Source organism: Garra rufa, chromosome 9, assembly GCF_049309525.1.
Source record: "Garra rufa chromosome 9, GarRuf1.0, whole genome shotgun sequence".
Classification (NCBI taxonomy): Eukaryota; Metazoa; Chordata; class Actinopteri; order Cypriniformes; family Cyprinidae; genus Garra; species Garra rufa.
In genome coordinates this window covers 37,997,145-38,024,673 of record NC_133369.1, presented here as the reverse complement: position 1 = coordinate 38,024,673, position 27,529 = coordinate 37,997,145, and the positions used below count along the sequence as shown (strand labels likewise).

The 27,529-nt window shown below is 35.6% G+C and overlaps 1 protein-coding gene across 2 annotated transcripts in view; it reads right to left on the bottom strand.

Moving 5' to 3' along the window:
- The window catches only part of pals2a (protein associated with LIN7 2, MAGUK p55 family member a), a 35,625-nt gene that overhangs the window by 3,743 nt on the left and 4,353 nt on the right, over window positions 1-27,529 (bottom strand). The window contains exons 2-13 of one of the 2 annotated variants that reach the window (XM_073846654.1): window positions 24,781-24,858; window positions 24,154-24,256; window positions 20,884-21,002; window positions 14,234-14,386; window positions 13,856-14,005; window positions 11,817-12,044; window positions 10,398-10,529; window positions 10,200-10,296; window positions 7,120-7,191; window positions 5,539-5,700; window positions 4,386-4,588; window positions 689-817 (exon numbers count right to left, since the gene is read on the bottom strand). In XM_073846654.1, coding sequence (XP_073702755.1) covers window positions 689-817; window positions 4,386-4,588; window positions 5,539-5,700; window positions 7,120-7,191; window positions 10,200-10,296; window positions 10,398-10,529; window positions 11,817-12,044; window positions 13,856-14,005; window positions 14,234-14,386; window positions 20,884-21,002; window positions 24,154-24,184 — 1,476 coding nt within the window. In that variant the 5' untranslated portion in view covers window positions 24,185-24,256; window positions 24,781-24,858. The remainder of the gene's footprint in view (window positions 1-688; window positions 818-4,385; window positions 4,589-5,538; window positions 5,701-7,119; window positions 7,192-10,199; window positions 10,297-10,397; window positions 10,530-11,816; window positions 12,045-13,855; window positions 14,006-14,233; window positions 14,387-20,883; window positions 21,003-24,153; window positions 24,257-24,780; window positions 24,859-27,529) is intronic. The other variant, XM_073846656.1, reaches the window with a different exon arrangement.

Here is a 27,529-nt window from a genome sequence, read left to right as displayed (position 1 = left end):
AATAAATAATATATTTATTTTTTGTAACCTGTGATATATTTTTTCAGGATTCTTTAAAATAAACTAAAAAAAAAAAACACGATTTATTTTTACCATATATATATATATATATATATATATATATACACACACACACACACATACACACACACACTACTGTTGAAAATTGAATTAAAAGTGATGGTGAAGACTGACATTGTTAGAAAGTTATTTTGAATAAATGCTGTTCTTTTTAACTTCATCAAAGAATCCTGGAAAAAGCATCACAGATTCCAGAAAAATATGAAGCATCACAACGGTTTCCAACATTGATAATAAATCAGCATATCAGAATGATTTCTGAAGGATCATGTGACACTGAAGACTGGAGTAATGATGCTGAAAATTCAGCATTTCATTGTAAGAATAAATTCTATTTACAAAAGTATACAAAGTATATTAAAACAAAACCACTATTTTAAATTGAAATAATATTTTATAATATTGTTTTTTTTTTCTGTAGTTTTAAATCAAATCAGCCTTGATATAAAAAGACTTCTTTAAAAATCATTAAAATGTGAGATCAAACTTTTGAATGGCAATGTACTTGTGGCTTCTAAAGAACCGTAGCTCAACTTAAGAGCTTATGGTAACTAATGTTTCTACATTACTGGAAAAAAATTATTTGATAGACAAAAATGAGGCTGACCGTCAGTATCTTGGTTGTGATCCCAGCATCCACCACAGCTTTGTGCATGGCCCGTAGTGTATCGAGCTCTGGGGCAGCAATGAAAACCACAAACGGCATAAACTCTGATGTCTTCAGTATCTTAAGCGCCTGCAGAGGACATTTAAACATTTAGTGATGGGAGAAACAAAGCTTTTTTAAAATTTGAATCAATTCACTATTCTGAAGCACTTATTATGCCACAGGTTGGCGACACCAGCTGGTCAAAAATATAAGTGCAACAAAAACATTTTATCCACTGTTTTTCCCTTCCAGTAACAGTGAGCACAGCCATTTCTACATTTTATGGGTCTGGCTTCTGGTCTCTGCATCCAGCTAGTTTTATCTGTACAGAACAGCTCGTTTAGCTGCTGATATTGCAAATTGGTGTGTCTTACCATAATATTTTAATGTATTATATTAAAGGAGCAGTTCACTTTCAGAACAAAAATTTACAGATAATGTACTCACCCCCTTGTCATTAAAGTTGTTCATGTCTTTCTTTCTTCAGTCGTAAAGAAATTGTTTTTTGAGGAAAAACATTTCAGGATTTCTCTCCATAATGGACTTCTATGGTGCCCCTGAGTTTGAACTTCCAAAAAGAAGCTTCAAAGGGCTCTAAAAGATCACAGCCAAGAAAAAAAAGGGTCTTATCTAGCAAAACGATCGGATATTTTCACAAAAAAATTTTTTTTTTTTAAATTTAACCTCAAATGCTCGTCATGTCGAGCTCTGTGTGTACTCTGTGTAGACATTAAAAAGTATATAAATTGTAAATGTTTTTAGAAAATAATCGTTTTGCTAGATAAAACCCCTTTTCCTCGGCTGGGATCATTTAGAGCCATTTGAAGCTGCATTTAAACTGCATTTTGGAAGTTCAAACTCAGGGGCACCATAGAAGTCCATTATGTGGAGCAAAATCCTGAAATGTTTTCCTCAAAAAACAATTTCTTTACGACTGAAGAAAGAAAGACACAAACTGCTTTAATTAGGAGCACACTGGTTTGTCGTGCAAACAGTTTTACCATTTACTGTACATTGATAATTCTTCTCGTTATTTCCCAATAGCAGCTAATGAACAGTCACCGATAGACTGACTTCCGCGTTAAAGAAAAGGGTGGATAAACTAATTGCAAATGTTTTCAAAGGGTTATCTATTTAAAGCAATCAACAAATAACTAAATATGAAGGTTCTGTAAAATTAGCTTATTAATTTTTTTGTAATTGTTGTTATTAGATAGGGTGTGGGTTATTAGACAGGGCTTGGCAAATTACGACAATTAGAAGCAACTAAACAATTTTCCCTATTGTTTTACACACACACGTTGGGTTTACATGTTTTATGGGGACATTCCATAGGCGTAATGGTTTTTATACTGTACAAACCGTACTTTCTATCGCCCTACACCTACCCCACACCTAAACCTAGCCCTCACAGGAGATTGTGCACACTTTTACTTCCTCAAAAAAACTCATTGTGCATGATTTATAAGCCTGTTTCCTCATGGGGACCTGAGAAATGTCCCCACAAGGTCAAAATTTACTGGTATTCCTACAACGTGATGAATACCAGGTACACACACACACACACACACACACACACACACACACACACACACACACACACACACACACACACACACACACACACACACACACACACACACACACACACACACACACACACACACACACACACACACACACACACACACACACACACACAGAGATTAAAAGTTAAACTGAACATACATTATAACACTGATCCAAGACCACTTAAAACCAATACCTTTAAGCTTTGTAGTAAACCACAGAAACTACTGAAAGAGCTTACAACCAGCAGACATAAGAAACGCTAGATGCCATCCTGGCAGGATGTTAACATGCCGATGCTTGTCATGATGCCGCAGCCACTGAAGGAGTTTCTCAGCACAGATTTCACTCAATATCCGGAGGCATTTATACTCCTTGTAGGGAAAAATCGATGATATGGCATGTGGTTTAATCTTACGCATATATCCGTTGCTACTTGTAAAGCTTTTTCAGTAGCTGTGGTCATCGTATCAGTATTTTATACAGAGAGCAACCATTTGACATCATCGGAATAATGGTGCCCCCCCATAGTCTAAAATATGTATAATATGATGTGGATTTTTTCTACTACATGTTTCAGCAAGACAAGAGACAATTTACAGTTGTGTTCAAAATAATAGCAGTCCACCATCACTAACCAGATCAATCACTGTGTTTGGTAGAAATTATATTTCTACATGGCAAAAACTTTACTAGTAGGTGTACTAGAGTAATAGAAAACGGTGTAATTGAAGCATTATTGAAAATGGCATGTTCAAAATAATAGCAGTGTGAAGTTCATTTAGAGACGTAAATCATTCTGTGAAAAAAAAAAATGGTTGTCAAACAAGTTGCCCTTATTTAAGGATGAAGGCAACAAAAGTTGTACTGTGTATTTCTCTGTAAAATGGTTGTCAAAGACATTGTTCAGAAGAGCAGCGTACTTTGATGAAAAAAGTTGATGGGAAAGGACAAAACATATTAAGAAGTGCAGAAAATGATAGGCTGCTCAGCTAAAATTATATCAAATGCTATAAAATGGCAACCAAAACCTGGAAGGTGTGGAAGAAAACTAAAAGCTACCATTCGATTGGATCGAAGAATACTCAAAATGGTAAAGACTCAGCCAATGATCAGCTCCAGGATGATCAAACAAAGTTTTAATTTACCTGTGAGTACTGTAACAACTATGTGAAGCCAAGATATTGGCAAGAAGCCTCTGCAAAGTCCCATTGTTGAAATAATGACACGTGCTGAAGAGGTTACAATTTGCCAAAGAACACACTGACTGGCCTAAAGAGAAATGGTACATTATTTTGTGGACTGATGAAAGCAAGATTTTTCTCTTTGGGTTTAGGGGCCACAAACAGTTTGTCAGGTGACCCCCAAACACTGAATTCAAGCCACAGTACACTTTGAAGACAGTGAAGCATAGTTGTGCAAGCATCATGAATTCTCATACTATGGTGCGTCTCTTTTTAATCACATTTCAGGGATCGTGGATCAGTTTGAGTTCATTAAAATATTAAAAACTGCCATGTTGCCTTAAGCTGAAGAGGAAATGCCCTTTAAATGGGTGTTTCAACAAGACAACGACCCCAAAAACACCAGTAATGAGCAGCATCTTGGTTCCAGACCAACAAGATTAACGTTATGGAGTAGCTAGCCCAATCCCTGGACCTTAATGCCAAAGAAAACTGGTGGGGTGACATCGAAAATGCTGTTTCTGAGGCAAAACCAAGAAATGCATTGTGAATTGTGGCGTGTAGTACAATCATTCTGGGCTGAAATACCTGTTCACAGGTGCCAGAAGTTGATGGTGCAACACATATTTAGTTGAATAACCAGAACTGCTTCAAATCTAAGTTCAGTTCAGTTTACTGCAATTTTTTTGAACCGCCTAATATTTATTTTTCTTCACTTTCAGTAAAGTAATGACAAATTTGATACATTTAAATGTTTTGATTTAGAATAGAATTTGCAGTGTTCCCAATGCATTTGTGTGTATTGAAATAAAAGATAATATAACGATTTTGAGCTTTACTCACTTTTTTTTTTAGACACTGCTATTATTTTGAATCTCTTTTGTCATTCATAAACCACTCACCTGTGGGTTGACATCCAGTATGCAAGTACGTCCTGTGTGAACGACTTCATGGATGGAGTCGATTTTGGTTCCGTACATATTGCCGTCATATTCTCCATGCTCAAGGTAGCGACTTGCCTTGATGTCCTTCTCCATCTCCTCCCGGGACACAAAAGAGTATGACTGGCCGTCCTTTTCATCATCGCGTGGACGCCGGGAAGTGACTGAGAAACATAAAATTCTGATGAGTGAGACTTTTTATTGGTGAAATGACAAAATGTATTAATGTAACAAATAATATTAAAGGAGTGGTTCACTTTCAGAACAAAAATGTATAGATAATGTACTCACCCCCTTGTCATCCAAGATGTTCATGTCTTTCTTCAGTAGTAAAGAAATTGTTTTTTTAGGAAAACATTTCAGGATTTTATCTCCATATAATTCTATGGTGCCCCCAAGTTTGAACTTCCAAAATGCAGCTTCAAATGGCTCTAAACGATCCCAGCCGAGGAAGAAGGGTCTTATCTAGCGAAACGATCAGTTATTTTCTAAAAACAATTTATATACTTTTTAATCTCTACAAAGAGTAAGAGCCATTTGAAGCTGCATTTTGGAAGTTCAAACTTGGGGGCTCCACAGAAGTCTATTATATTGAGAGAAATCCTGAAAAGTTTTCCTCAAAAAACTAAATTTTCATATGACTGAAGAATGCAATGTTCATCTACGGAACACAAATTAAGATATTTTTGAATTATGATTAAATCCAAGAGCTTTCTGACTCTGCATAGACAGCAAGGGTCCTTCCACGTACAAGGCCCAGAAAGGTACCAAGAACATAGTCCATGTGACATCGTTGGTTTAGAATACTTTGTGCGCAAAGAAAACAAAAATAATGACTTTATTCAACTATTTCTTCTCTTCTGTGTCAGTCTTCGACACACGTTCACGAGAGTGCTGACACCACTGATGTCACATGGACTATTTTAACGATGCCCTTACTGCCTTTCTGGACCTTGAACGTGTCATTTTCATTGCCGTCTATGCAGGGTCAGAAAGCTCTCAGTTTTCATCAAAAATATCTTTTTGTGTTTCAAAGATGGACTTAGTTCTAAGAATTTTACTGAATTTTAATTTTTGGATGAACTTTAATGTCAAATGTTGTTTATAAACTCACAAGGTACAGTAGTTCCATATCGTTGTGGGTTTAACACAATCAGGCGGTTCTTGAGGCTTCGGCGGCCCACTCCTTGTGCACCAATCAGCACAAGAGTTTTTCTTTGGAATGGAGGCATCTTTGCTACTTCCTCATAGATCTGTAATTCATGCCGATCAAATTCTATTAGAGAGAGAGGAGTTTTGAAAGTTAATTTATGTTTTCGAAATACTTGCACTACCATTCAAGTTTGGGGACAGAATGTTTTTTATGGCAAGATTTAAATTTATGCTTTTGTAAGTAGTGTCTCATGCTCACCAAGGCTGCATTTATTTGATCAAAAAAAAAATAGTACTACAACTTTAAATGTTTTAATATAAACTACCTGTCAAAAGTTTTTGGACAGTAAGATTTGTAATGTTTTTATTTTTTTATTTATTTTTTTTTAAAAGAAGTCTCTTGTGCTCATCAAGCCTGCATTTATTTGATACAAAATACAACAAAAACAGTTATAATGTGAAATATTTTAACTATTTAAAATGACTTTATTTAAATAATATATAATGTAATTTATTTCTTTGATCAAAGCTTAAAGCATTTTTTTCAGGACACTTTGATGAATATAAACATCCAAAGATCAGCATTTATCTGAAATAAAAAGCTCTTGTAACGTTACGCATTATACACTACCTTATACACTTCTCAACTCTGGCCCGCAAGATCCATTTTCCTGCTTAAAACTTGATCAAACTTACCTGTGTGTAACTTTCTAGTGATCCTAAAGAGCTTGATTAAAATGTTCAGTCAAGTTTGATTAGGGTTGGAGCTGAATTCTGCAGGAAAATGGATCACCCCGGGCGGAATTGAGAATCCCTGCACTATTCCAATTCTAAAGCTTCAGTCAGTATAATTTTTCTTTAGAAATTAAAACTTTTTTTTTTTTTTTTTTTTAAAAGGATGCTTCAAAGTTGATCAACAGTGATGATAAAAAAAAAAACATTTATAATGCTACAAAAGATTTCTATTTAGGATAAATGTTGTTCTTCTGAAATTTCTATTCAAAGAAACCCGAAACCTGTTTTTGAGCAGAAAATCAGAATATTAGAATGATTTCTGAAGGATCATGTGACTAAAGTTATGATGGTAAAATTCAGCTTTGAAATCACAAGAATAAATTACATTTCACAATATATTCAAATAGAAATTGTTATTTAAAAAAGTAAAAATACTTTGAAATGTTACTGTTTTTGCTGTACTTTGGATCAAATAAATGCCGGCTTGGTCAGCCAAAGAGACTTCTTAAAAAAAAAAAAATCTTTGTCCAAAAAATTGACTGGTACAGTATTAAATCCTTTGATGGCGAAGAAATGTGCATTTGGTGCTCAAGAAACATTTATCAAGCAGTACATCTCTGAATATAACATTTCTGCTGTTATAATTTTTTCAGGGTTGTTTGATGAATAGAAAGTTCAACAGAATAGTATTTATTTGAAATAATACATTCATTCATAGCGTTACAAAAGATACATAATCTAACCATGCAAAAAAAAAAAGAAAAAAGAATGACACCAAATATTTTGAAAGACCACTTGTAAATCTAACCTGCATTTTTCGCCGTTAAGTACATCATTTTCTTTTTCTTCTTTTTCCCAGTTAATGTACCGCAGAGGATTCCTAAAACAAACCCACAGGTGCAATTTTATTGTTTGCAGCATAAATGCAATGGGAAGGAACTTTGATATAACTTTAATTTAACTGAAATAACTAGACAAAAAAAAGGAACATTCCTTAAAGGATTAGTTCACTTTCAGAATAAAAAAAAAATCCTGATAATTTACTCACCCCAATATCATTCAAGATGTTCATGTCTTTCTTTCTTCAGTCGAAAAGGAATTAAGGTTTTTGAGGAAAACATTAAAGGATTTATCTCCATATAGTGGACTTCAATGGGAAGCAACGGTTAAAGGTCCAAACTACAGTTTCAATGCAGTTTCAAAGGGCTCTAAATGATCCCAGTCAAGGAATAAGGGTCTTATTCTTATTTCTAGCAAAATAATTGGTAATTTTCAATAAATAAAAAATAAATAAATAAAATGTACATACTTTAACCACAAACGCAAATGCATCATGCATTAGCTCTACTTCCCAGTGTTTACAAAGGGAATGTGCAAAGAAAATCAAACACTCTTTACAACAAAAAAAAATTATTAAAAAAAAAGGTAAAACAATGATGTCGGATGATTCTGAAGCTGGAAGAAAATTTAGTTTTTCGCCCTTCCTTTTTAAACCGAAGTACACATCACAGAGGGACAAGCATTTGTGGTTAAAAAGTATAGAATTTTAATTTGTTTTTTAGAAAATGACTGATCGCTATGGAAGTCCGTTTCCGCCAGGTCAGAAAAAAAATCCATGCCTTAAAAAGTCGAAATTATGACATACTTAAGTCATAATTATGAGATACAAAGTCGAAATTATGACTTAAACACATTGATCACATGACCAATTCACGCCTTCCGATTTGAATCAAATGATTCGCCCATACGCCTTTGAAGTTCCGTTTCAAGGAGTGTTCTAATGACAAACGGGACATTACAGAACAAATTACCTTGGCTTAAAACAGTTTGGAGGTCCAAGTTCAGTACACACCTTATTAATAAATGATATAAAATTTACAGACAAGCAGAATATATTGTAAAATATGAACGCAATACGCTGAGTTGCATTTTCTTGGGGCAGAATGGGGCTTGTAAGTGAAACGTGGAAAAACGGCAATCATATCATATTTTTTTATAAATATATATATGGTTTGTGGAAAATAAGTTATCTAATGTTTTAAAGTACAAATTAATGTGAAAGCAAAATGTCTAAGATTGTGTTGAAAATAAAAATGAATGCATTTTTTAAATATTTCAATTCTAATCAATTATTCAAAAATACTGAGCAAATTAAGCTAGTTTAATCCTGTCAGATCTGTGTCCAATTAAAAGCCCAGTGATTCAATAACTCACTCAAAAACATAAAAGACATTCATTTGTCACCACCTACTGGCATAAAATGTAATCAGCAGAAACTGTCAATAATGAGCGAATTAATTAGAGCAAATCTCTTTAATGAACAAATTCAAAAGAAATCAGTTGTAAAATGTTTAACATGTCTTAGTGGAAAGGAGAGTGATAATAAAAAAAAAAAAAACACATAGTATTCAGATTATTTAATATAATTATTTAATGTGAACCCGGAATATGAACGCAACACGCTGAAATTAATATAATACATATTAATTAAATCCAAACTGTTTTAAGCCAAGGTAATTTGTTCTGTAATGTCCCGTTTATCATTAGAACACTCCTGGAAACTGAACTTCAAAGGCGTATGGGCGAATCATTTGATTCAAAGCGGAAGGCGTGAAGTGGTCACGTGATCAATGTGTTTAAGTCATAATTTCGACTTAAGTCATAATTACGAGATAAAAAGATTAAGTCGACTTTTTAATCTCATAATTTCGACTTTTAAAGTCACAATTTCGACTTTTTATCTCGCAATTATGACTTAAAGGTGCCATAGAATGCATTGAGAGAATATTTTAAATTGTTCTCTGATATCTACATAGAAGGTATATGGCATAGGAAAAGGCAAAAAATCTCCAGAAACGGTTTTACAGGTCCATTTACAACCCTAGGATTTGCCCCTAGAATGAAATGCTCTGTTTTTGCCTTATTTGGAAGCTTCATGAATATTAATGAGCTCTGCTCTGATTGGCTGTTTCACAGAGCGGCTCAACTCTATAGTTGGCACATTGACAAAAATATATATTTAATTAGGAGGTCTCGCCGCTTTTAATATGCGGTTTGTTGAATCTGCCGTTTTGAATCGCCGGCATTTTAGTCTGTGATCGCTCTGTGTAACGTTATAATGCAGAGGGAGTGCTTCTTACCACACAAGTTCAGCTGATTCTCAGTGAAACTCGGGATCTGTAAATCATTCACCATCATCAGCGCAGTCATCTCTCTGTTTATGTGGTAAGTGAAATCCTATGTATTGCAATGTAACAGGCTACCGCTAGCATTAAGCTAACCTTGTCCCTTCAGTGGCTTGCCTTGTTTTACTGATGTACTGACGTTACCGATGATTGGGCGATGCAAATGTTGGAGGCGTAACTATTAACGATCTCTGTTTCGTAACAGTCTGTTATGTTGGAATTGACCTATTTTTCGGTGGTCTTTTGCGAAAACTAGATTTATATAAGGAGGAAACGATGGTGTTTGAGACTCATGGTATGTCATGTCCATGTACTGAACTGTTATTATTTAACTATGCCAAGGTAAATTCTGTTTTCCATTCTATGGCACCTTTAAGTATTTCATAATTTAGATTTAAGGCATGGATTTTTTTTCTGACCTGACGGAAACGGGCTTCCATAGATCGCTTTGCTAAATAAGCAAATAATTCCTCGGCTAGAAATGCGTATAGAGCCCTTTGAAGCTGAATTGAAACTGCAGTTTGGACCTTCAACTTGATCTCCATTTAAGTCCACTATATGGAGAAAAATCCTGGAATGTTTTCCTCAAAAACCTTTCTCTTCGACTGAAGAAAGAAAGACATGAACATCTTGGATGTCATGAGGGTGAGTAAATAAGGAAATTTATATTCTGGAAGTGAACTAATCCTTTAAACCTCTGTACCTGTTCCATCCAGGTCTCTCCTTACAAACGCCTTCCTCTTTTCCTCAAGAAACTGACTGGGGATCAAGCCAGTGCGGCCTCCGTTTATATTACATGCCTAAATGAAGGAGAAAAAAAAAACCTAATATCAGCAATTAAAAAAAAAAAAAAACACCCAAAACAATGATCTGAAGAAAAAAAAACTCATATGCTTCTCACTTGCCACCAGTTGGTGTCCTCCTTGTTCACTATATGCAGAATGTCTCCTTTAGAGAAAGCCAAACCCGCCTCTTTACAAGGGATCAGGTTATCCGTGTCAGGATTGTAGTTGAAATGTGGCTTCAGATACACCTAAAGGGCAGAGAAAGTGTTGTCACTCCTGTTTATGAACATCTGAGTCATTTTCAGCTGCTAATTACAGCCTTAAAACAAACATGTTATAGCTCACAGGCAAAAGAAATTCTCCATGTTGACTTTGACATATTATGCAAATGATAAAGTTGGGACATTAGTGTTTTACATTTAACAAAAAAAAAACACTAACGTTTTGTCTACATAATACTGCAGCTTGAGAAATGAATGAATAGCAACACAGGCAACCCATGTTGGTGTGTTGTAAATGGGCTTCTCTATGAAGGACAACAGTATGTTTTCACGTGAAATATTTATGGATCCTGGTGGATCTTTATCAGTGATGATTTCCCAACAGTAAACACACAGCGGTCATTCACTGCACACAACCAAACCACCGAGTAAAGTTCAAGTCTATAAAGGACAGAAATTTAGGTTTGGCACAGGGAACGGATCCCTGCAAAAACCCTCGCCCCCGGTGTTAGCTCTTGTGTGAGGTTTTCAAACAGTATTTATTTAAGGAAAGTGGGTAAAGGACAGACTTGCTTAGAAGTATGCTCTCAGGAAGTGATAAAAAGGTAACAGGAATGACATGCAGCAGTGCTGTTTGAGGACCTAAGCATATTCGGATCAGGATATGAACCAGCAACTATTACATTCACATCTCTCTGGAGAATTTCTTTGTACTGTGTTTGTACTTTATAGTCCTGTATGTCTCAATTGTGGTGCTAAACACTTTTAATTAGGAAAATTTGAGTGGAGAAAAAACCTAAGGTAATGACTTGAGAATTTGAGGATCTATTTTTCTTTCAGATCGCCTTAGAGTAGAAAGTAAGGGTGTGCGCTTGTTGAACTCCTCCCATCTGCCCTACTTAGCACAGGTCGTGTTATTAATAGGGATAACCATGTTCAGTTTCAGTCCGATGGCATTCTGAGTCGCCCAGAGGCCCGGTCTCTCCTTTTTCCTCCTCAAGGACTGTGCGAACCCATAAACCATCAGGAGGTTATACAACACAACAAATCAAGACTATGGGACTATTTTGTACTCTTAGCATCTGATTATTAGCTGTTCAGATGGGGATGATCTTGTACAAATCCATGCCACTTCTTGTTGCAGAAAATGTCCACCAATTTGTATGAGCTTGCCACCACGTAAATAAATAATTAATTTAGGTATATTTAAGTGTTTTATTAACAAGTAATTAATAAAAATGACACCATTCTGTCATCTGATATGTTTTTGGTTTTAATTTGATTGGGTTTGCTGTGAATCGGTGGTGTGCTGACCTGTGCGGCTGGAGGCGTGTCCTTGTAGCTGGGCAGGATTTTGAGTGTGATGCTTCCGTTACAGTCTCTCAGCATGTGCTGTAATGCCATGGGGTCTTTGCCCACCTCTCTGCCGTTCACCTCTCGGATGACATCACCTGCGTGCAGCATCCCCTGCCTGTCAATCATGCTGCCGTGCATAACACGCGCGATGACAAGGTCGCCCTCCTCCACCCGGAATGTTACACCCTAAAACAGATGACACCATGAATCTCAGAAATGCTGCCACAAAGAGTCAGGCATACTTTTTCTTAAGGGATGATATTTGAATCCTTTAAATAAAAAAATTAAAAAAAAAAAAAACTAAATGGGGCATATTACATTACATTACATTACACTGAAAATAACATTTAATTCATTGAATCATTGATTACATTATATTATATTATATATCCCAGAATGAATAAATAACGTTTTCAATTGCCTTTAATATGATACTATATATAAAATGGCTTTTAATATAAATAAATAAATAGATCATACAATAATTTAAATTGCATTTAACTTCATTTTACTTAAGGGATACAGTATTACATTATCTATAATATACATTATAGATAATTTAATATGTAAAAGGCACTGAAAATAACAGTATTTATTTAATTATTGGATACTGCATTATATTATATTAAAAGACACTGAAAATAACATTTATTCCTTCATTCATTTATTGGATACTGCATTATAATATAATATAAAATAATATAATATACTGGAAATAACATTTAACTCATTGAATCATTGATTTACATTATATTATATGGAACTGAAAATAATCAATTAAATCATTGATTTATTTATTGGATATTATATTATATAATAAAAGGCACTGAAAACAACAGTATTCATTCATTCTTTCACTCATTGGATGTTATATATTATATCATATTAAAATGCACTGAAAATAACATTTAATTAATTGAATCATTGATTTATTTTTTGGATATAATTATAATAAAAGCATTATTCATTCATTCTTTCACTCATTGGATATCGCATTATATATATTATATTATATTAGGCACTGAAAGTAACATTTAATTCACTAAGTCATTGATTTATTTATTGGATATTATTATATCATATTCTATAATAAAATGCACTGAAAAGAGCATATTCATTCATTCATTGGATATTGTATTATATGATATTATATTGTATTAATATTATAAGGCACTGAAAATAACATTTAATTCATTGAACCTTTGATTTATTTATTGGATATTATGTTACATTATATAATAAAAGGCACTGAAAAGAGCATTTTTTATTCATTCTTTTATTCATTGGATATCAAATATTATATAATATTAAATTAAATGGCATTAAAATAACATTTAATTAATTGTATCATTGATTCATTTATTTATTGGATATCATTATATATTATATTATATTATATTATATATTGCACTGAACATAACTTAATTCATTGAATCATTCATTAATTTATTGGCTATTTTTATATTATATATCAAAAGGCACTGAAAATAGTATTATTCGTTGATTAATTCATTGGATCCTTCATTATAAGATCTGATATTAAAAGGCTAAAACTTTTTCAGTGGCTTTTTAAACAAACTCATATTACAATATCCCTAAATAAATGTCATTTTCATTGGCTTTCAATATAATATGAAATATGCAACAATAAATAAATAGTGTTTTCTGTGGCTTTTTAACCAGCACCCTGGTGCATGTCTGACCTTGGCAGAGACATAATGACATTTTATTGTACTAGGTGTTTACTAGGTGGCTGCCAACTATAGATCTACTCATGACTGGTTGGCCTTAGATCTTCCTTGTATTTGTTGGATGTTAATTTAACAAATAAGCCTAGATCTTATTAAGACGAACACAAAGTTTCCAATGCAGTCTAACCAAATGACACTGCATGGATTTAAAACACAAGCTGTTAATAGAGGGTCTACTCTACAGAGCTAAAGACTTGACTGACTGACGGATCTAATCCTGTGTAACTGAGAAGATCTGTCACTCACCAGAGGCACTCCGGCCTTCTTCTGGATGCTGATCATACGAACCGTGTCAGCCGGCATGAGGGATGAGCTGGCCATGCTGGTGGAATTGGCGCTGGTGGGAGGAACTTCATATGACTTAGAGGCCACCTTGTCGTGAGCTTCTAACAGGGACTGAAAATACCAAGAGAAATACCAATTCATGTTTAGAGAATAAACAAATTACTAATTAAAATCATCTTCCAACACATTAAGAAAAAAAGCACAGGATCAACTCATTTGTCCAATTTTGTGCTTGGAGGTGATTCTGCTTTGCTACCAAGACAGCAACAGGCTGAATGAATAGATGTAAATAAACAGACAACAATGTCAGTCAGACAAACACACACAGAGGTCCAGTACCTGGAAGTGTGGTTCCTTCAGGATCTTACAGAGTTCTGCTGCACTTTCATCACGAGTGGTCAGACTGCTCATATCAGACAGGATCTCACTCACTAGCTCCACGTTATTACTTTGCACCGCCTCCAGCTTAACATCCTCCAATCGCTCGTGAGCCTGAGAGAGAGAGAGAGTAGGAGGAGACAAAATAGCTTGAGGATCTTGCCAAGAAAGCGATTAATGGATTACGTCTAGATTGACTTGGAGCATTAACAAATGCACTGCCAGGCATGCTTCAGATGGAAGAGTTTTAACAACCGTACAAAGTCATTAAGAATAATAATTAGATCAAGTGTCTTGATTGTTACTAAAACTGAGATATATAGATATGTACTTTGGTCATATTTTGAAAAATACATATAATTTTGGACAAATTCCTCTTTCTTTGTCAAGCTATCAATAAAACCACCCTAAAAACTTTTTACTACCTTTCTATTATGATTTTTCATACTTTTCAACCTCCTTATAGGTGTCAAAATCACCGTTTTCTTCTTGTCGCACACCCAGACTTTTAAACTTCAACAATGAAAATACAGTTTAAAAATATGACTTATCTGGTAACTATTAATGTGCCTGAATTAACCACTAGTAAAATAATTAAAATAAATTATAGTATTTAATGTGTGATCTCTATCAATATTACTTTTTATACAAAATATAGCTGTCGCACAGTATTGGTGTCATTTCCACCACAATACTGTAACGTATCTTTAAAGAGTTTGTGTGAAAGATTTTTTAGATGGTTTCTATGGAAATGTTGAGTGACATCAGAGCACATGTTGGACATGGAGAGAATTTACATTTTCATCAACAACAAATGAAGAAAAATCAAAGTAAATATTGCTTCATCAGTTAATATATTTATTCTACGTCATTTCCACCACATGCTGTTAATAACGCCTTCAAGGGCGTTATTAAAAAGCTAAAAATTTAAGTTAAATAAGAGTATTTTACATACACAAAATGCTAAGTAATAATTCAAAGCCAATCAGTGAAGCCATCTTCCATTTTTTTACAAAAAAAAAAAAACAACAGAGATGTCTTTTCTGCCACACTGCCCTCTGTGGTGGAAATGACATTCATAGTTACAAATTACAATTGATATGTATTGCGAGAGTAGATTTGCAGGACTGCAAATGTTTCAATCCAGAAACAGTCATGTTCCAGCATTGGGACGAAGCTTCCCTACATTTACGCTATTTCCTTGTCATTTCCACAACACACATTTTTAAAAATATTTAAAAAGTTCATCACACATTAAAAAAATGTATCCACAATTTATGAGATCATGCTCTACTTAATATAAAAATTAAAGTCATTCTATTTTTAAATAACAGCTGCACATTTGTTCATTGCAGGTCAAGAAAAAAAAAAAGGAAAAATATTAACCATTTCTCTTGTAATCTAAGTTTGTCCTTTTACAGACCTTAAAACTAGACAAATTAGGGGTGCAACGGTTCTCGGTAAAAAATTGAACCGTACGGTTCTCCACACACGGTTCGGTACGCACTAGGACCGCGGTTCAACTTAAATCTGACAACGCATCTGTAAAATGATTTGTTTTAAATAACAACACGCAAAACAAACAGGGTTATACTAGTGTATGTTTCTGTTGATGGATGCGCATTCTGGCTTACAACGTAATGTATTGGGAACAAACCATTTTTGTTCAATGCGAGTGCCGTATACTGGAATATGAGCAATAAGTGATTCCTTCATCTCCCAGGTGCTGATAGCACGTGTGTGTAGGTAAGACCCGAACAGCACACATTGCTATCTTTATTTAAACTAATGTTTTTTAAGCTTTGCCAGTTTAAACATTTAAAGGAACCGTATGTAGGATTGTGGTCAAAACTGGTACTGCAATCACTTTCAAAATACTGTAGAACGGTGTATCCCCTCCCCCTCCCCCCTGACTCGAGGTTGCCAGCTAAGCTGCAGGAGTAGGCTGCTACAAGGAGCTTCCAACGGCAAGTGACGAGTCCTACACAGTAATTTGTTTTTCTTCTGATAATTATGTTTATGCTTCACAAGAGATGTTTTGCGAAGTAATTATGTATCACAAAAATTTACAGATGGCGATTAGCCAAATATTTCGTAAAGATGTACTGTAATACCACTAGAGCCCTGCATTTGAGCCCGAGCCCGTCGGGGCCCGACTTTTTTTTTGCCCCTAGGGCCGGGCTTCGGGCCAGTTTTCACTTCATAACTTGCACGCATATCGGGCTTCGGGCCTGCTTTAGGAAAAAACTTTAATGAGATTTAATGCGTGCGGTCCCCGGAAGCGCCACTGATGCCTAACTCGCGCATAGCAGAGTATGAGCGGAGCGCGGAGTGGAGCGGTGTGATTTTGAATGGAGGAAGGAGCGTTTTTTTTTTTAAGTCGGAGCGTTATGGTTTTCACTCTCTTCAAGAGCGCTCCACCACACCGCTCGATCATGAGTACAATTCATGCCAATGGTCCGTAATATAACTGCGCATTAAGCAGGAAATCATATGTTAAACATGTTTAGCTTGATAGAGATGGATCACTCAAATCAGAAATAATGTGATCTGTAGGTAAAATAACTGACGAAAACGTATTATTTTCATTACAAACTTTGCACTGGATAAAGCAGCAATACTCCTTTAATGCTGACAATTATCAGCTGTGGTCGGAACAAATATTGCATACTATGTTTGAAACTCTCCTGTTATTTTATTTTATTATATTTTATGAACAGGACTGTTACATTTCAAACATACTTAATTATTTTTTGACGCGGAGCGGTGTTTCTGATATCAGTGAGCGAGGAGTGGAGCTGGAGCAGAGCGATTATTAAATGCAAGGAGCGCGCAGGGGAAATTGTTGCCGTTCCACTCAGCTTACATACTCTGCGCAGCGCAGAGATTTTCAGCCACGTGGTAAAGTTGTGTTTTTGAAGTTTTCTATATTATTATTTATTCTTTATATATTTGTTCATTATTCGTTTACTTTACCACTGCGACTTTGTATGTTCCGGTTTTGCGCAGCAGAGCTGCCTGCCCAGTTTGAAATGCCTTTGTTCTGAGATGGTGATAATAAACTTTAAATCTAACATTGTGATATATTGATGTTTGTTTTATATCTGTGGATTGCATTGTAGACTAGTCAAGTGTTGATTTGATAGGTTAAATTGAGTAAACTCACTGTGGACCACATACCACTTGGATATCGATGTCACTTAAAAAACTAAAACTTACATTTAAAAAACAAACAAACAAACACACAAAAAACTCCAAACATTTCTCTAAATTGTTCTGATAAAAAAAACGAAACGAAAAAAATATAAACTTTCTATTAAATACGAATCTGGTCTATTTTAATGGCTGTAACAGTATAAGCTGTTTGGCGGGAAAAAAGACGGGCTTCGGGTCGGACTCGGGCCAAAAAATTTTATAAGCTGTCGGACACGGGCCGGGCTACAGCCTGTGCCTCTCGGGCCAGGGCCGGACTAGGGCTTAGATTTAAGGCCCATGCAGGGCTCTAAATACCACATTTCAGTCGGAACATAGATTGTTTTCATACCCTGCAAGTGGTGCGATATAAAGCTTTTTATGAACGCATTTAGCACGGCCGACTGTGGAAAATCCACTGTGTACGGAAGCAAAGTTAGCCAAACATAGATGAATCTAACTTGTCCAGGAGAAAATTAGCAACGTTGGTGTCTGTCTTCAAATTATTCTCCGTTTTCAGCCATCTCCATCTGTCAAAGGCATCTCCTATACAAATCCTTGTTTTATTTCGGACTTTGTCACGACGTATTTCGGATTCATAACGAGGTCTTTAGGTTTCGTAACGTTATACATGTTTTATCCGACACGTTCGTATAGCTGCAGCTGGAACAGAGCTGGCAACCCGGATCACAAAACTCTACTGACTTCGTGATTGGTGGATAGCTGGAGGGTGGAGCCTCAGACCAAAACACAAAATGACAACAATAACATCAGTTGAGGGCTGCAACTTTCACTTTTAAATGACAATATCCTGGCCGGACCACTGTTGTCAGTGATATAAGTATTTGAAATGAACATGATTTCTTAATGTCTAGTGACATATCAGGGCCATTTTATGATTAACTGACATAAATTTCTTACATACGGTTCCTTTAAGAAGCATAAGACGCGAGTTCGCGCACAAAATATACCCCTGCACAATTAAACAATGTATTACGGCTGTCGCAATGAAAATTAAATGTGAAAATGAAGCGTGTCATTACATTTAGATTTGCTCAAACTGCATCAGATTGCAGTAACGTGCCATTATGTGCAGCGTTGAGCCTTATAACCAATCATATCATTTCTGTTGAATTTAGAAATGCATTGGCCAATCAGAGGCAGCTAGTTTAGTCAGCACTGAAAACGCCAGAGCTGTTGATGTGTACATGCTCACGAGTTTTTGCATAACTTGTGCTAGACTTGGATAACGTCTTTGAAGCCAGAATGTGACACGCTCAAAACAAAACTAAAACCTTTTATATTGGTTTCCATATAAATTTAATATTCATTATTACAATACAAAGAGCAATAATCTACAATAATGATTTTTGTCATAATATTGCAGCTCTGTGAGCTTCTGTTTTTTAAATGTATAATTTAGATAACATTTTAAACCACCTATTGTTATTGACAACAGTTTAAAATATTAAAGTAATTAGGCAAATTTAAGTATGACGTTAAAAAATGGCTTTTATAATAATAAATGAAATGTAAAAATTGAAAAAAATTGAAATGTAAAAAAAAAAATCAATTCTAGGGGGCATTCTAGAGTTCATTTCTGACCCTCGTAACGCTTTTGTTTAGGGACACATTTAACTTATTAGAATGCATATTACTAGCATATTAGCTGTTTATCAGTGCTTTTAAAGCACTATATTCTAGATCAGAACCAAATAGCAGAAATTAGGAATTTACTGAGGAAAAAAAAATCATAGTTAATAACAAGTTAATAGTGAGAATTGGACATTAAAATAGTGCGACCAAACCTTTAATACGTGTTAAAAATAATCTTTAAGAGTTTTCATTTCCAGTGTCATTTTTCTAGTTTAGTGCTCGTTTAGTAATCAGTCAATGAAGTGTGTTTGAAGTGTATAAGTAAAAATGTTAGAAGTATGAACTGAAATATGAACTCAATTGTGAAGCTAACTAGAAATTAGCTTCATGAAAAATGAAAATTTTCACCAAATTATAAAAAGGGAATGCATCATTTAGAAATTGCACTAAATTGCACAACTTAAGACCTTCAATTCTATATTTTTTATTCTACATGAATAAACACACTGTTAGACATGTTAGTGAACAAATAAGTTGCAATCAATTTATCTCTCTCTCTCTCTCCCCCTGTCAGAGGACGCCACAGTGGAATAATCCGCACAACTGAATTGGCACGTTTAACACCAAAAATCATTCTTCAAGTTACAATTAATCAAATATATTTAAAAAAAAAGAATGTTTAAAAATCATTTTGAACTGAATAAAGTGTCATATTATTCAGAGGAAATAGAGCATACAAACTGGAAATTAATGCAGATCAAACCATCAGTAACTTGTATTGTAAACCAACTCTTCCAATAACAATCAGACAGTAGAGTGACATGGACTATATGTGACCCAGGACCACAAAAACAGTCATAAGGGTCAATTTTGTAAAATTGAGATTTACATATCATCAGAAAACAGAATAAATAAACTTTCCATTGATTAAAGATTGTCAGAATAGGACAATATTTTGCCAAGATACAACTATTTGAAAATCTGGAATCTGAGGTTCGCAAAAATAAATAAATCAAAATACTGTGAAAATCCCCTTTAAAGTTGTCCAAATTAAGTTCTTAGCAATGAATATTACGTAGCAAAAATTAAGTTTTGACATATTTACAGTAGGAAATTTATCTTCATGGAACATAATCTTTACTTAATATTCTAATGATTTTTGGCATAAAAGAAAAAACGATGTATTTTGGCTATTGCTACAAATATACCTGTGCTACTTAAGAGGTTTTGTGGTCCAGGGTCACCTATGTTTCTCACAATAGTGTGTTAGTTCCTAATCAAACAAAATGAAGCTCAACTAGCATATCTCACAATCCGAACTATTTCACACAGCTATATTAAGAATAAGAAGAGGCCCCTTGTACATCACACTCTTATGACCTGTGACACAACAAACAACCCCTAGCCTTACAAACGTGTGCATGTGTGAACAGTTGATATTAGGTGGCAGATATAAGCTCTCTAACTAATAGCTTAAATCATTATTTTAAATGTAACAAGTTTAAAGGAATAGTTTACCCAAAAATGAAAATCCTGTCATTAATTACTCACCCTTAATCGATCCAAATCTATAAGACATTCATTCATCTTCGGAACACAAATTAAGATATTTTTAGTGAATCAATCAGTTGCGTTGCCGTCTATGCAGGGTCAAAAATATCGTAATTTGTGTTTTAAAGATGAATGGTCTTACGGGTTTAGAACGACATGAGGGTGAGTAATTAATTACAGAATTTTCCCTTTAAGTATCATAGGAATTTATTATTTGATGTCTCCTAATAGCGATCAATCTGAGGGTGTTAAAATTGAGAAGCGATTTATACCTTAGCAAGGGAACGAACTATGGGACTCTCCATAATGCCACGGAGGAAGATGAGGTCGATGTCTTTGGCTCCTGTTGAAGGCGGCAGCTCCTTGAGGTTATCCAGCACCTGCTGCATGGCTGAGAGTCACACACAATTTACACACATCAATAAAATATATAAAATAACCAAGACTGTAATTAAGGTGATTAAGATAAGGGAATTTGTAAAATAAAGCATACTGGCTACACCAGAACACCAAACTGTAGATATCCATTAGTCAGTACCTCCTATACATCTGGTCTGAAGACTATATATTTTATGATTATGGTATTAAAATACATGAAATAGAAGATTAGAGTTTAATACCTAAATTATCTCTCTATATTCACTACATTATATTTTTAAAAAATGAAAAAAAAAAAACAAGTTAGACCAACTAGATAAAGTGGTGTGTTTATTATACATACAAGTTTTAATACTGTATAAATTAAAGATGTATACAGGGTAACTGTACAAAAAAAATAGATTTCCATACAGACAAAATTTTGTATATAGACTAAGTAAACAAGCATGGTTTATCTGATCATATTTACAAAGTACGGCCCAAAATTAACATAACCAACATCCAAATGTAACTATTTATTTGTTTTTGTGGACAATTAACCAAACCATTGCGATCCAAGCACCAATCCCTACATGGATGATCAGCAATCTTGAAACTGTTGTGATAAGGCTGGATGAAACCGGTTACAGTAACAAACTGGTTTCAAGAGAGACAAATGACTTCCAAAGGGAAATAACTTCCTCTTACTGCTAGACAAAGTCAAAACACCTCTCCAAATTTTTTTTTTTTTTTTTTGGAAGTGATCAGAAAACGTGTCGTGGATATGGACTCACAATATATGTATTTAAATTCCCATTAACTGTCATAGTTTAACAAGCCTATATGAACGCTTTCAAAAATAGTTTCCACAGCTTCCTACAGCTTGGCTGGTGTGGCAGGAAGTTGATTCTGGATTCTGTTTACAGTCAACACTACACAACCTACTACTTTCCAGTAACAGAGAACCACAAAGCAAGTCCATGTGTATATTCCAGCATCAAAAAGCATGCAGACAATTACAAACAACTTGAGAGGCTCAAAAAGGGCATATTCATCACGAAGTGGAGTCATTTGCATAGTGCAAACAGTAACCATTTCCATGGTGAACAAACCCACACAAAGACCTCTCCATCAATAAGGCAACACGCCGCACAACACGACAGAGAAACGTTGTGTCAGCGGAAGCAACCAAAAGAAAACACAGAGCTGAGGGTCATACATGCAGGTCATCAAGCCATTTCATCAGCACTTTTCTATAACCTCCATCTTCATCTTCAGAGCTGCAAACGTCCCTCTCTATAGAGGCAAGACACATTAGACACTGGTAAAGCTGTGATCATATGGCTAGAAGCACTGAAGACGTCTTAGCCGTTTCTGACCCATACTAAGGAGCAGCTATTTGCAGAAGTCTATCACCTGCAGTCATGAATAGATGTGAACTTGATCAAAATCTAGTCAACTGCAGTTACTGTGTAGCAAAGTCACTGATTGCTTAAAGGTCCACTCAAGTGCTTTGAAACACACAGCGTTATTCAATGTTTTGGCGTAACTTCAGCTGAAACAGGAAGACAAGGTGGGACATACCAAGCAGCCCCACCCCCTTTTTTTAAGTGGCCAATGGTGTTTAGTCTATATCACAGCTTGGGCCAGAGTCGTTGAGCTCGATAAAGCCACATTTGACAGCAGTGTGTCCAAGTCTGTGGGAATTAGGCTACTTTAACACGGTTGCCACAGGTTGTTTTTCCATGTCTGTGGGTTGAAGTGACCCCAATAATGTAATATTTAGCCCCTAGAATGCTAATTTTACTAGGGGAACCCCAATAAAAAACAAAAACATGTATTTTACCTCAAAACGTGATTGGGCTACTTTTGGGCTAGTTTTGAGTAGCAAATGAGTGGGTTTTGTTGTGAAAACCTGGCAACCCTGTTTGACAGCGTATGACAGCCACAATCTAATCCATGTCACTATAAAATATAGCATTCTGTGTAGAATTCAAATGAGTCCGATTAGGGCTGCTCAATTGTGGCAAAAATCATAATCACGATTATTTTGGTCAATATAGTAAATCACGATTATTTAACACAATTATGACTGGGTCAAAAACTTTATATTAGTGATTAATTTAAAGATACAGCAGAAAAAAAAAGAAGCAGGCGCAATAATATCACACAGCACAACATGACCAACATGCACAGGGAGCGTTCCTCGTTGGAAGTTACCTAGCTGGGAACTAATTTTACTCCGCCTGCTGCATCCATATTACAGCAGCAAACTTCCTTGACTATTACGCCGGAATGGGAGTGTAGTTCCCAATATTATCGGCCTAGAAAATCGCATCTGTACATTTTCCGCCGGTCTTAGTACACGATATAACTGCAGAAGAGTCAAGTTTTAAATAGGACAAATACCGAAACTCATTGGTTATTTTTGAACGCGATGCTATTGGTCTAATAGGATTCAATGATCTATGCTAGGCTATGATAAAAGTGATATAGCCAGAACAGGAGAACGGTTGAATGAATTTCAAAACGGTAAAACTCAACTTATTAACTGGGGGGAGTTGGAGAATGAGCATATTTCCAAAAAAGTGTTCCTTTAAGACATAACTGACAAGGGTTTACATGAATAACCACCGAGTGCCACATTTTGTGTATTTGACCGTTTAGGCGTGCACCTTGAGTTAAAAGATAACTTTACCTGTCCATGCTCTGCTCCATCTCTGAGTGCATACACAGAACAGTGCAAGTTCTTACGCGCCATTAAAACACAACATCAATGAAACATTAATAAATCAAGCACGTCCATTACATGATATTGCTGATTTGCATGTGAAATTAGCCTTTTATGGAGGAGCGAAATCGGTAAGAGGGTGGAATTTTCATGATCGTTTGAAGCAGAAATTGAAATAGAATTTCCGATACGTTTTGTGGTCTGTGCTGATTCACGCATATAATTCCGTCGTCTGCATTTACCGCATCATGGAAATCATAGGGCCTTATATATTTAGCATAAAGGTTGCTGCCATATAAAGCTGTGCTAAATATCATTAACTGCTTCCTGTCTAAAAAAAAAAAAAAACTGAAGCCATGCCCACTGTCCGATCCCAGTGGATATCACAACAATCATGCATGCTAATGATCTATAAAGCATCCTAAAAACCTGTAAGAGGCTCTAAGGTGCTTACCTGTGCCAGACTTGGCATTGGCAACGGTCATTATTCCTATTTTCGCAGGGCAAGCTCACGGCTAAGACAAAATTTGTCTTCAATAGCAATGAGAACCATGCACCTGGGGACAGGAAGAAGCAGGTCCACATCAGAATGTTTATTCATGCCATCATTCTGTGCTACTTTTACATCATTTAAACAGAATGAGTCAAACGCTTATGATAAAAACACAAGCCATAGATGTATTTTTCATGCAGTGTCGTCCATTTAAGTAGTCTTTGACATCGCATTTCACTGAAACTTTTTAGAGGGCCCCTGAACTATGGATGAGGTAAAATAAAGAGAAAAGGACTTTATCCACAAACAGACTCAAACACAACAGTCCATCCACATGATCAGAGACATGCAATCAAAGGTATTCAACAAACAAAACCTGGATTTGCTGTTGATTGCTGATTGTAGCTTTGACAAACACCGCAATCCTATGAAGTGAGTTTATATACAGTAGAAGTATGTGTGGTTGCAATTGCAAAAACATTTACTTTAGCATCTCTGGATATTGTAATACCACCTGTAATCATTTGAGGAAATGAAGCATGAGTATTTTATTTTCATGCAATATGCATGTTGTATGTAATGACTCACCTGCAAAATGAGTCTCAGTTCAGTTCACAGAACCTCTGCTCACGCTCTTCTCATCTGGAGCTCATGGAGACAGAAAACCTGTAAGAGGTCAGATTTTTAACATTACTAAAACTGCACAAGACCAACTGAGATTGGCATCTGATTGAAAGTAGTAATTCTTCCTTTTAATTACCAACACATTATTATTAAAAATTAAGCAGACAGCTAAATAAGCAATAACAACATTCCCTAACTCACAAATGACTCAGCAAAGTTCCTCTGAAAGTAAGAAAACACTTCCGCATGATCACACAGGATAATGTTTCCACTACACTTTTATCAGGTGCTCAGGCAGAACACATATCTTTAAAAAAACTTTAATCAAAATCAGATACACTACCATTAATAATGTAGGGGTCAGTATGTCTTTTTGTCTTTGTGTGTTCCCTTTTGTCACTACCGACACAATGATGACATATTTTGGTTGTGACCAAATTTCATAGAATAACACCCAAAAAAAAACAAGAGTGTCACTACCAAAACGTCACCAAATGTTTAGGTTGTGACTATTTCGGTAGTGACCATTTTAGATACTTTTGAACCTAGCACAGTTCTGAACAGTGGTACACACTAGTGATGCGCGGGTCGGGGTTTTTTTCAACCCGCGGGTCCCGCAATTATGAAATTATTTGGCCCGCCCCAGCCCGCCCCGCAGTACTGTGTCTATTTTTACAACCCGCCCCGCCCCGCACCCGCGACAATTAAATAGACATACTATGCATTGTAATGCAAATGAAAACCGAAAGTGCTTTTCGCCCTTTAAACTGGCAACAATACTGTACGATTATGAATATGAACCATAAATCAAATCATATTAATAACAAGATAATCAGTGGTGTAACGTTAGTGGTGCCGGAAGAAATGTGGGTATATATGCTTCATTTATGAAAATCGGTTTGAACTTTCTATTTGAACGCATTCGTTTACTGGATCCTTGGACTGAAAGGTTTAAAGGTTCACTGGTTTAAGGAAGTTCTGATCATGAAAATATGCTTCTTTTTATTTGTAAGATATTGTGTTCGTTATTATGTACTGTTTAAAATGACTAGGGTGCAGGACGCAGCGGGCGCAATACATTTCAAAGCAAGCCGGCGCCACAGTCCTGACTACATCATTGCTGTCTTTATTGTGTGTTTTTAGCGAATATTTACATTCATTCACATATGACTGGATGTGGTTGACTGTCATGATTTTGGCTAATGCAGGATAATGCGCATCAGAGGAGATTTAAATACGCATAGCATCAGGCCAGCAGAGCTGAATGTGAGTTCGCTTGATGCGCTTGTGGCTGGCAGCGGGAGCTGCTTGGCGCTTTCGTGACGTGACGTGTTGATAACCTTATTAAAGAACTTAATAAAATATGAAAATAGATATTCCCAAATATGTAATATAGGCTATAGGGGATTGCACGCAACATACATTGATTTTTTTAAATTTTATTTTGTTTTTAATGACCCGCCCCAACCCGCCCCGCAAATAAAGTGACAGTTTCTTTACCCGCCCCAACCCGACCCGCGGGTTACCCGCGGGGCCCGCGTGTTATGAGACGACCCGCGCATCACTAGTACACACATATAGAAACTAAATGTTATGTAATAATTCCCCAAAAAGTGTTTAATTATAGAAAAATAGTGTTCGGTAGTGATAGTCTTTAAAGTTAAACACAGATTTTTCATACTTTTGAACACAGTTACAGGATGCCATATACTTAAACCTTATAGCTTTGAGAAAGAGAGAGATACATAAATATTTCCTGATCATAAATTTAGGAGTGTAGTTAAAATCAGTCTCAGCCAATGGGCTAAAACATACACCGTTTCGGAAGTGACATGAAAATTCGGGACACAATTTTTCCATAGCTTCAAAATTTACAAAGAAAACAAATATTTTTTTGAACTTCACTTTAAAAAAAAATAAAAATGAAAAAAAATTTAAACAACAAATGAAATGAAGTGCAAATATTATTTCAATATTATTTTTTCAGAAGGACAGGATATATATAAAACTTGCTGGTTGAATAAATGACACAGACGTCTCCCAGAAGAATAATAAAACGATGTACAAGAAGTATCATTGTGGAAAAAAAAATATATTACTCATCTTTTATTTACATTTCAACAAAAAGTGGCATGTCCAAAATTATCCATACCCTTCTCAATAATCAATAGAAAAGCCTTTATTGGCTATTACATCAATCAAATGCTTCCTATAACTGCTGACCAGCTTTTTGCATGTCTCCACTGGTATTTTTGCCCATTCATCTTTAGCGATGAGCTCTAACTCTTTCAGGTTGGAGAGTCTCCTTGCCATCACCCTGATCTTTAGCTCCCTCCACAGATTCTCAATTGGATTTAAGTCAGGACTCTGGCTGGGCCACTGCAAAATGTTAATGTTTTCGTCTGCCAACCATTTCTTCACCACTTTTGCTGTGCGTTTTGGGCCGTTGTTGTCCTGAAATGTCCACTAGTGCCCAAGCCCAAGTTTCTCTGCAGACTGCCTGATGTTGTTGTTGAGAATTTTGATGTATTGTTCATTTTTCATGGTGCTGTTCACTGTGATTAGGTTCCCTGGTCCACCGGCTGAAAAACACCCCCAAAACATTAGGTTCCCACCACCATGTTTGACAGTGTTATGCCAAATGAAGCCTACATCATTGTGGCCAAACAATTCAATTTTTGTTTCATCCGACCATAAAACAGAAGACCAGAAG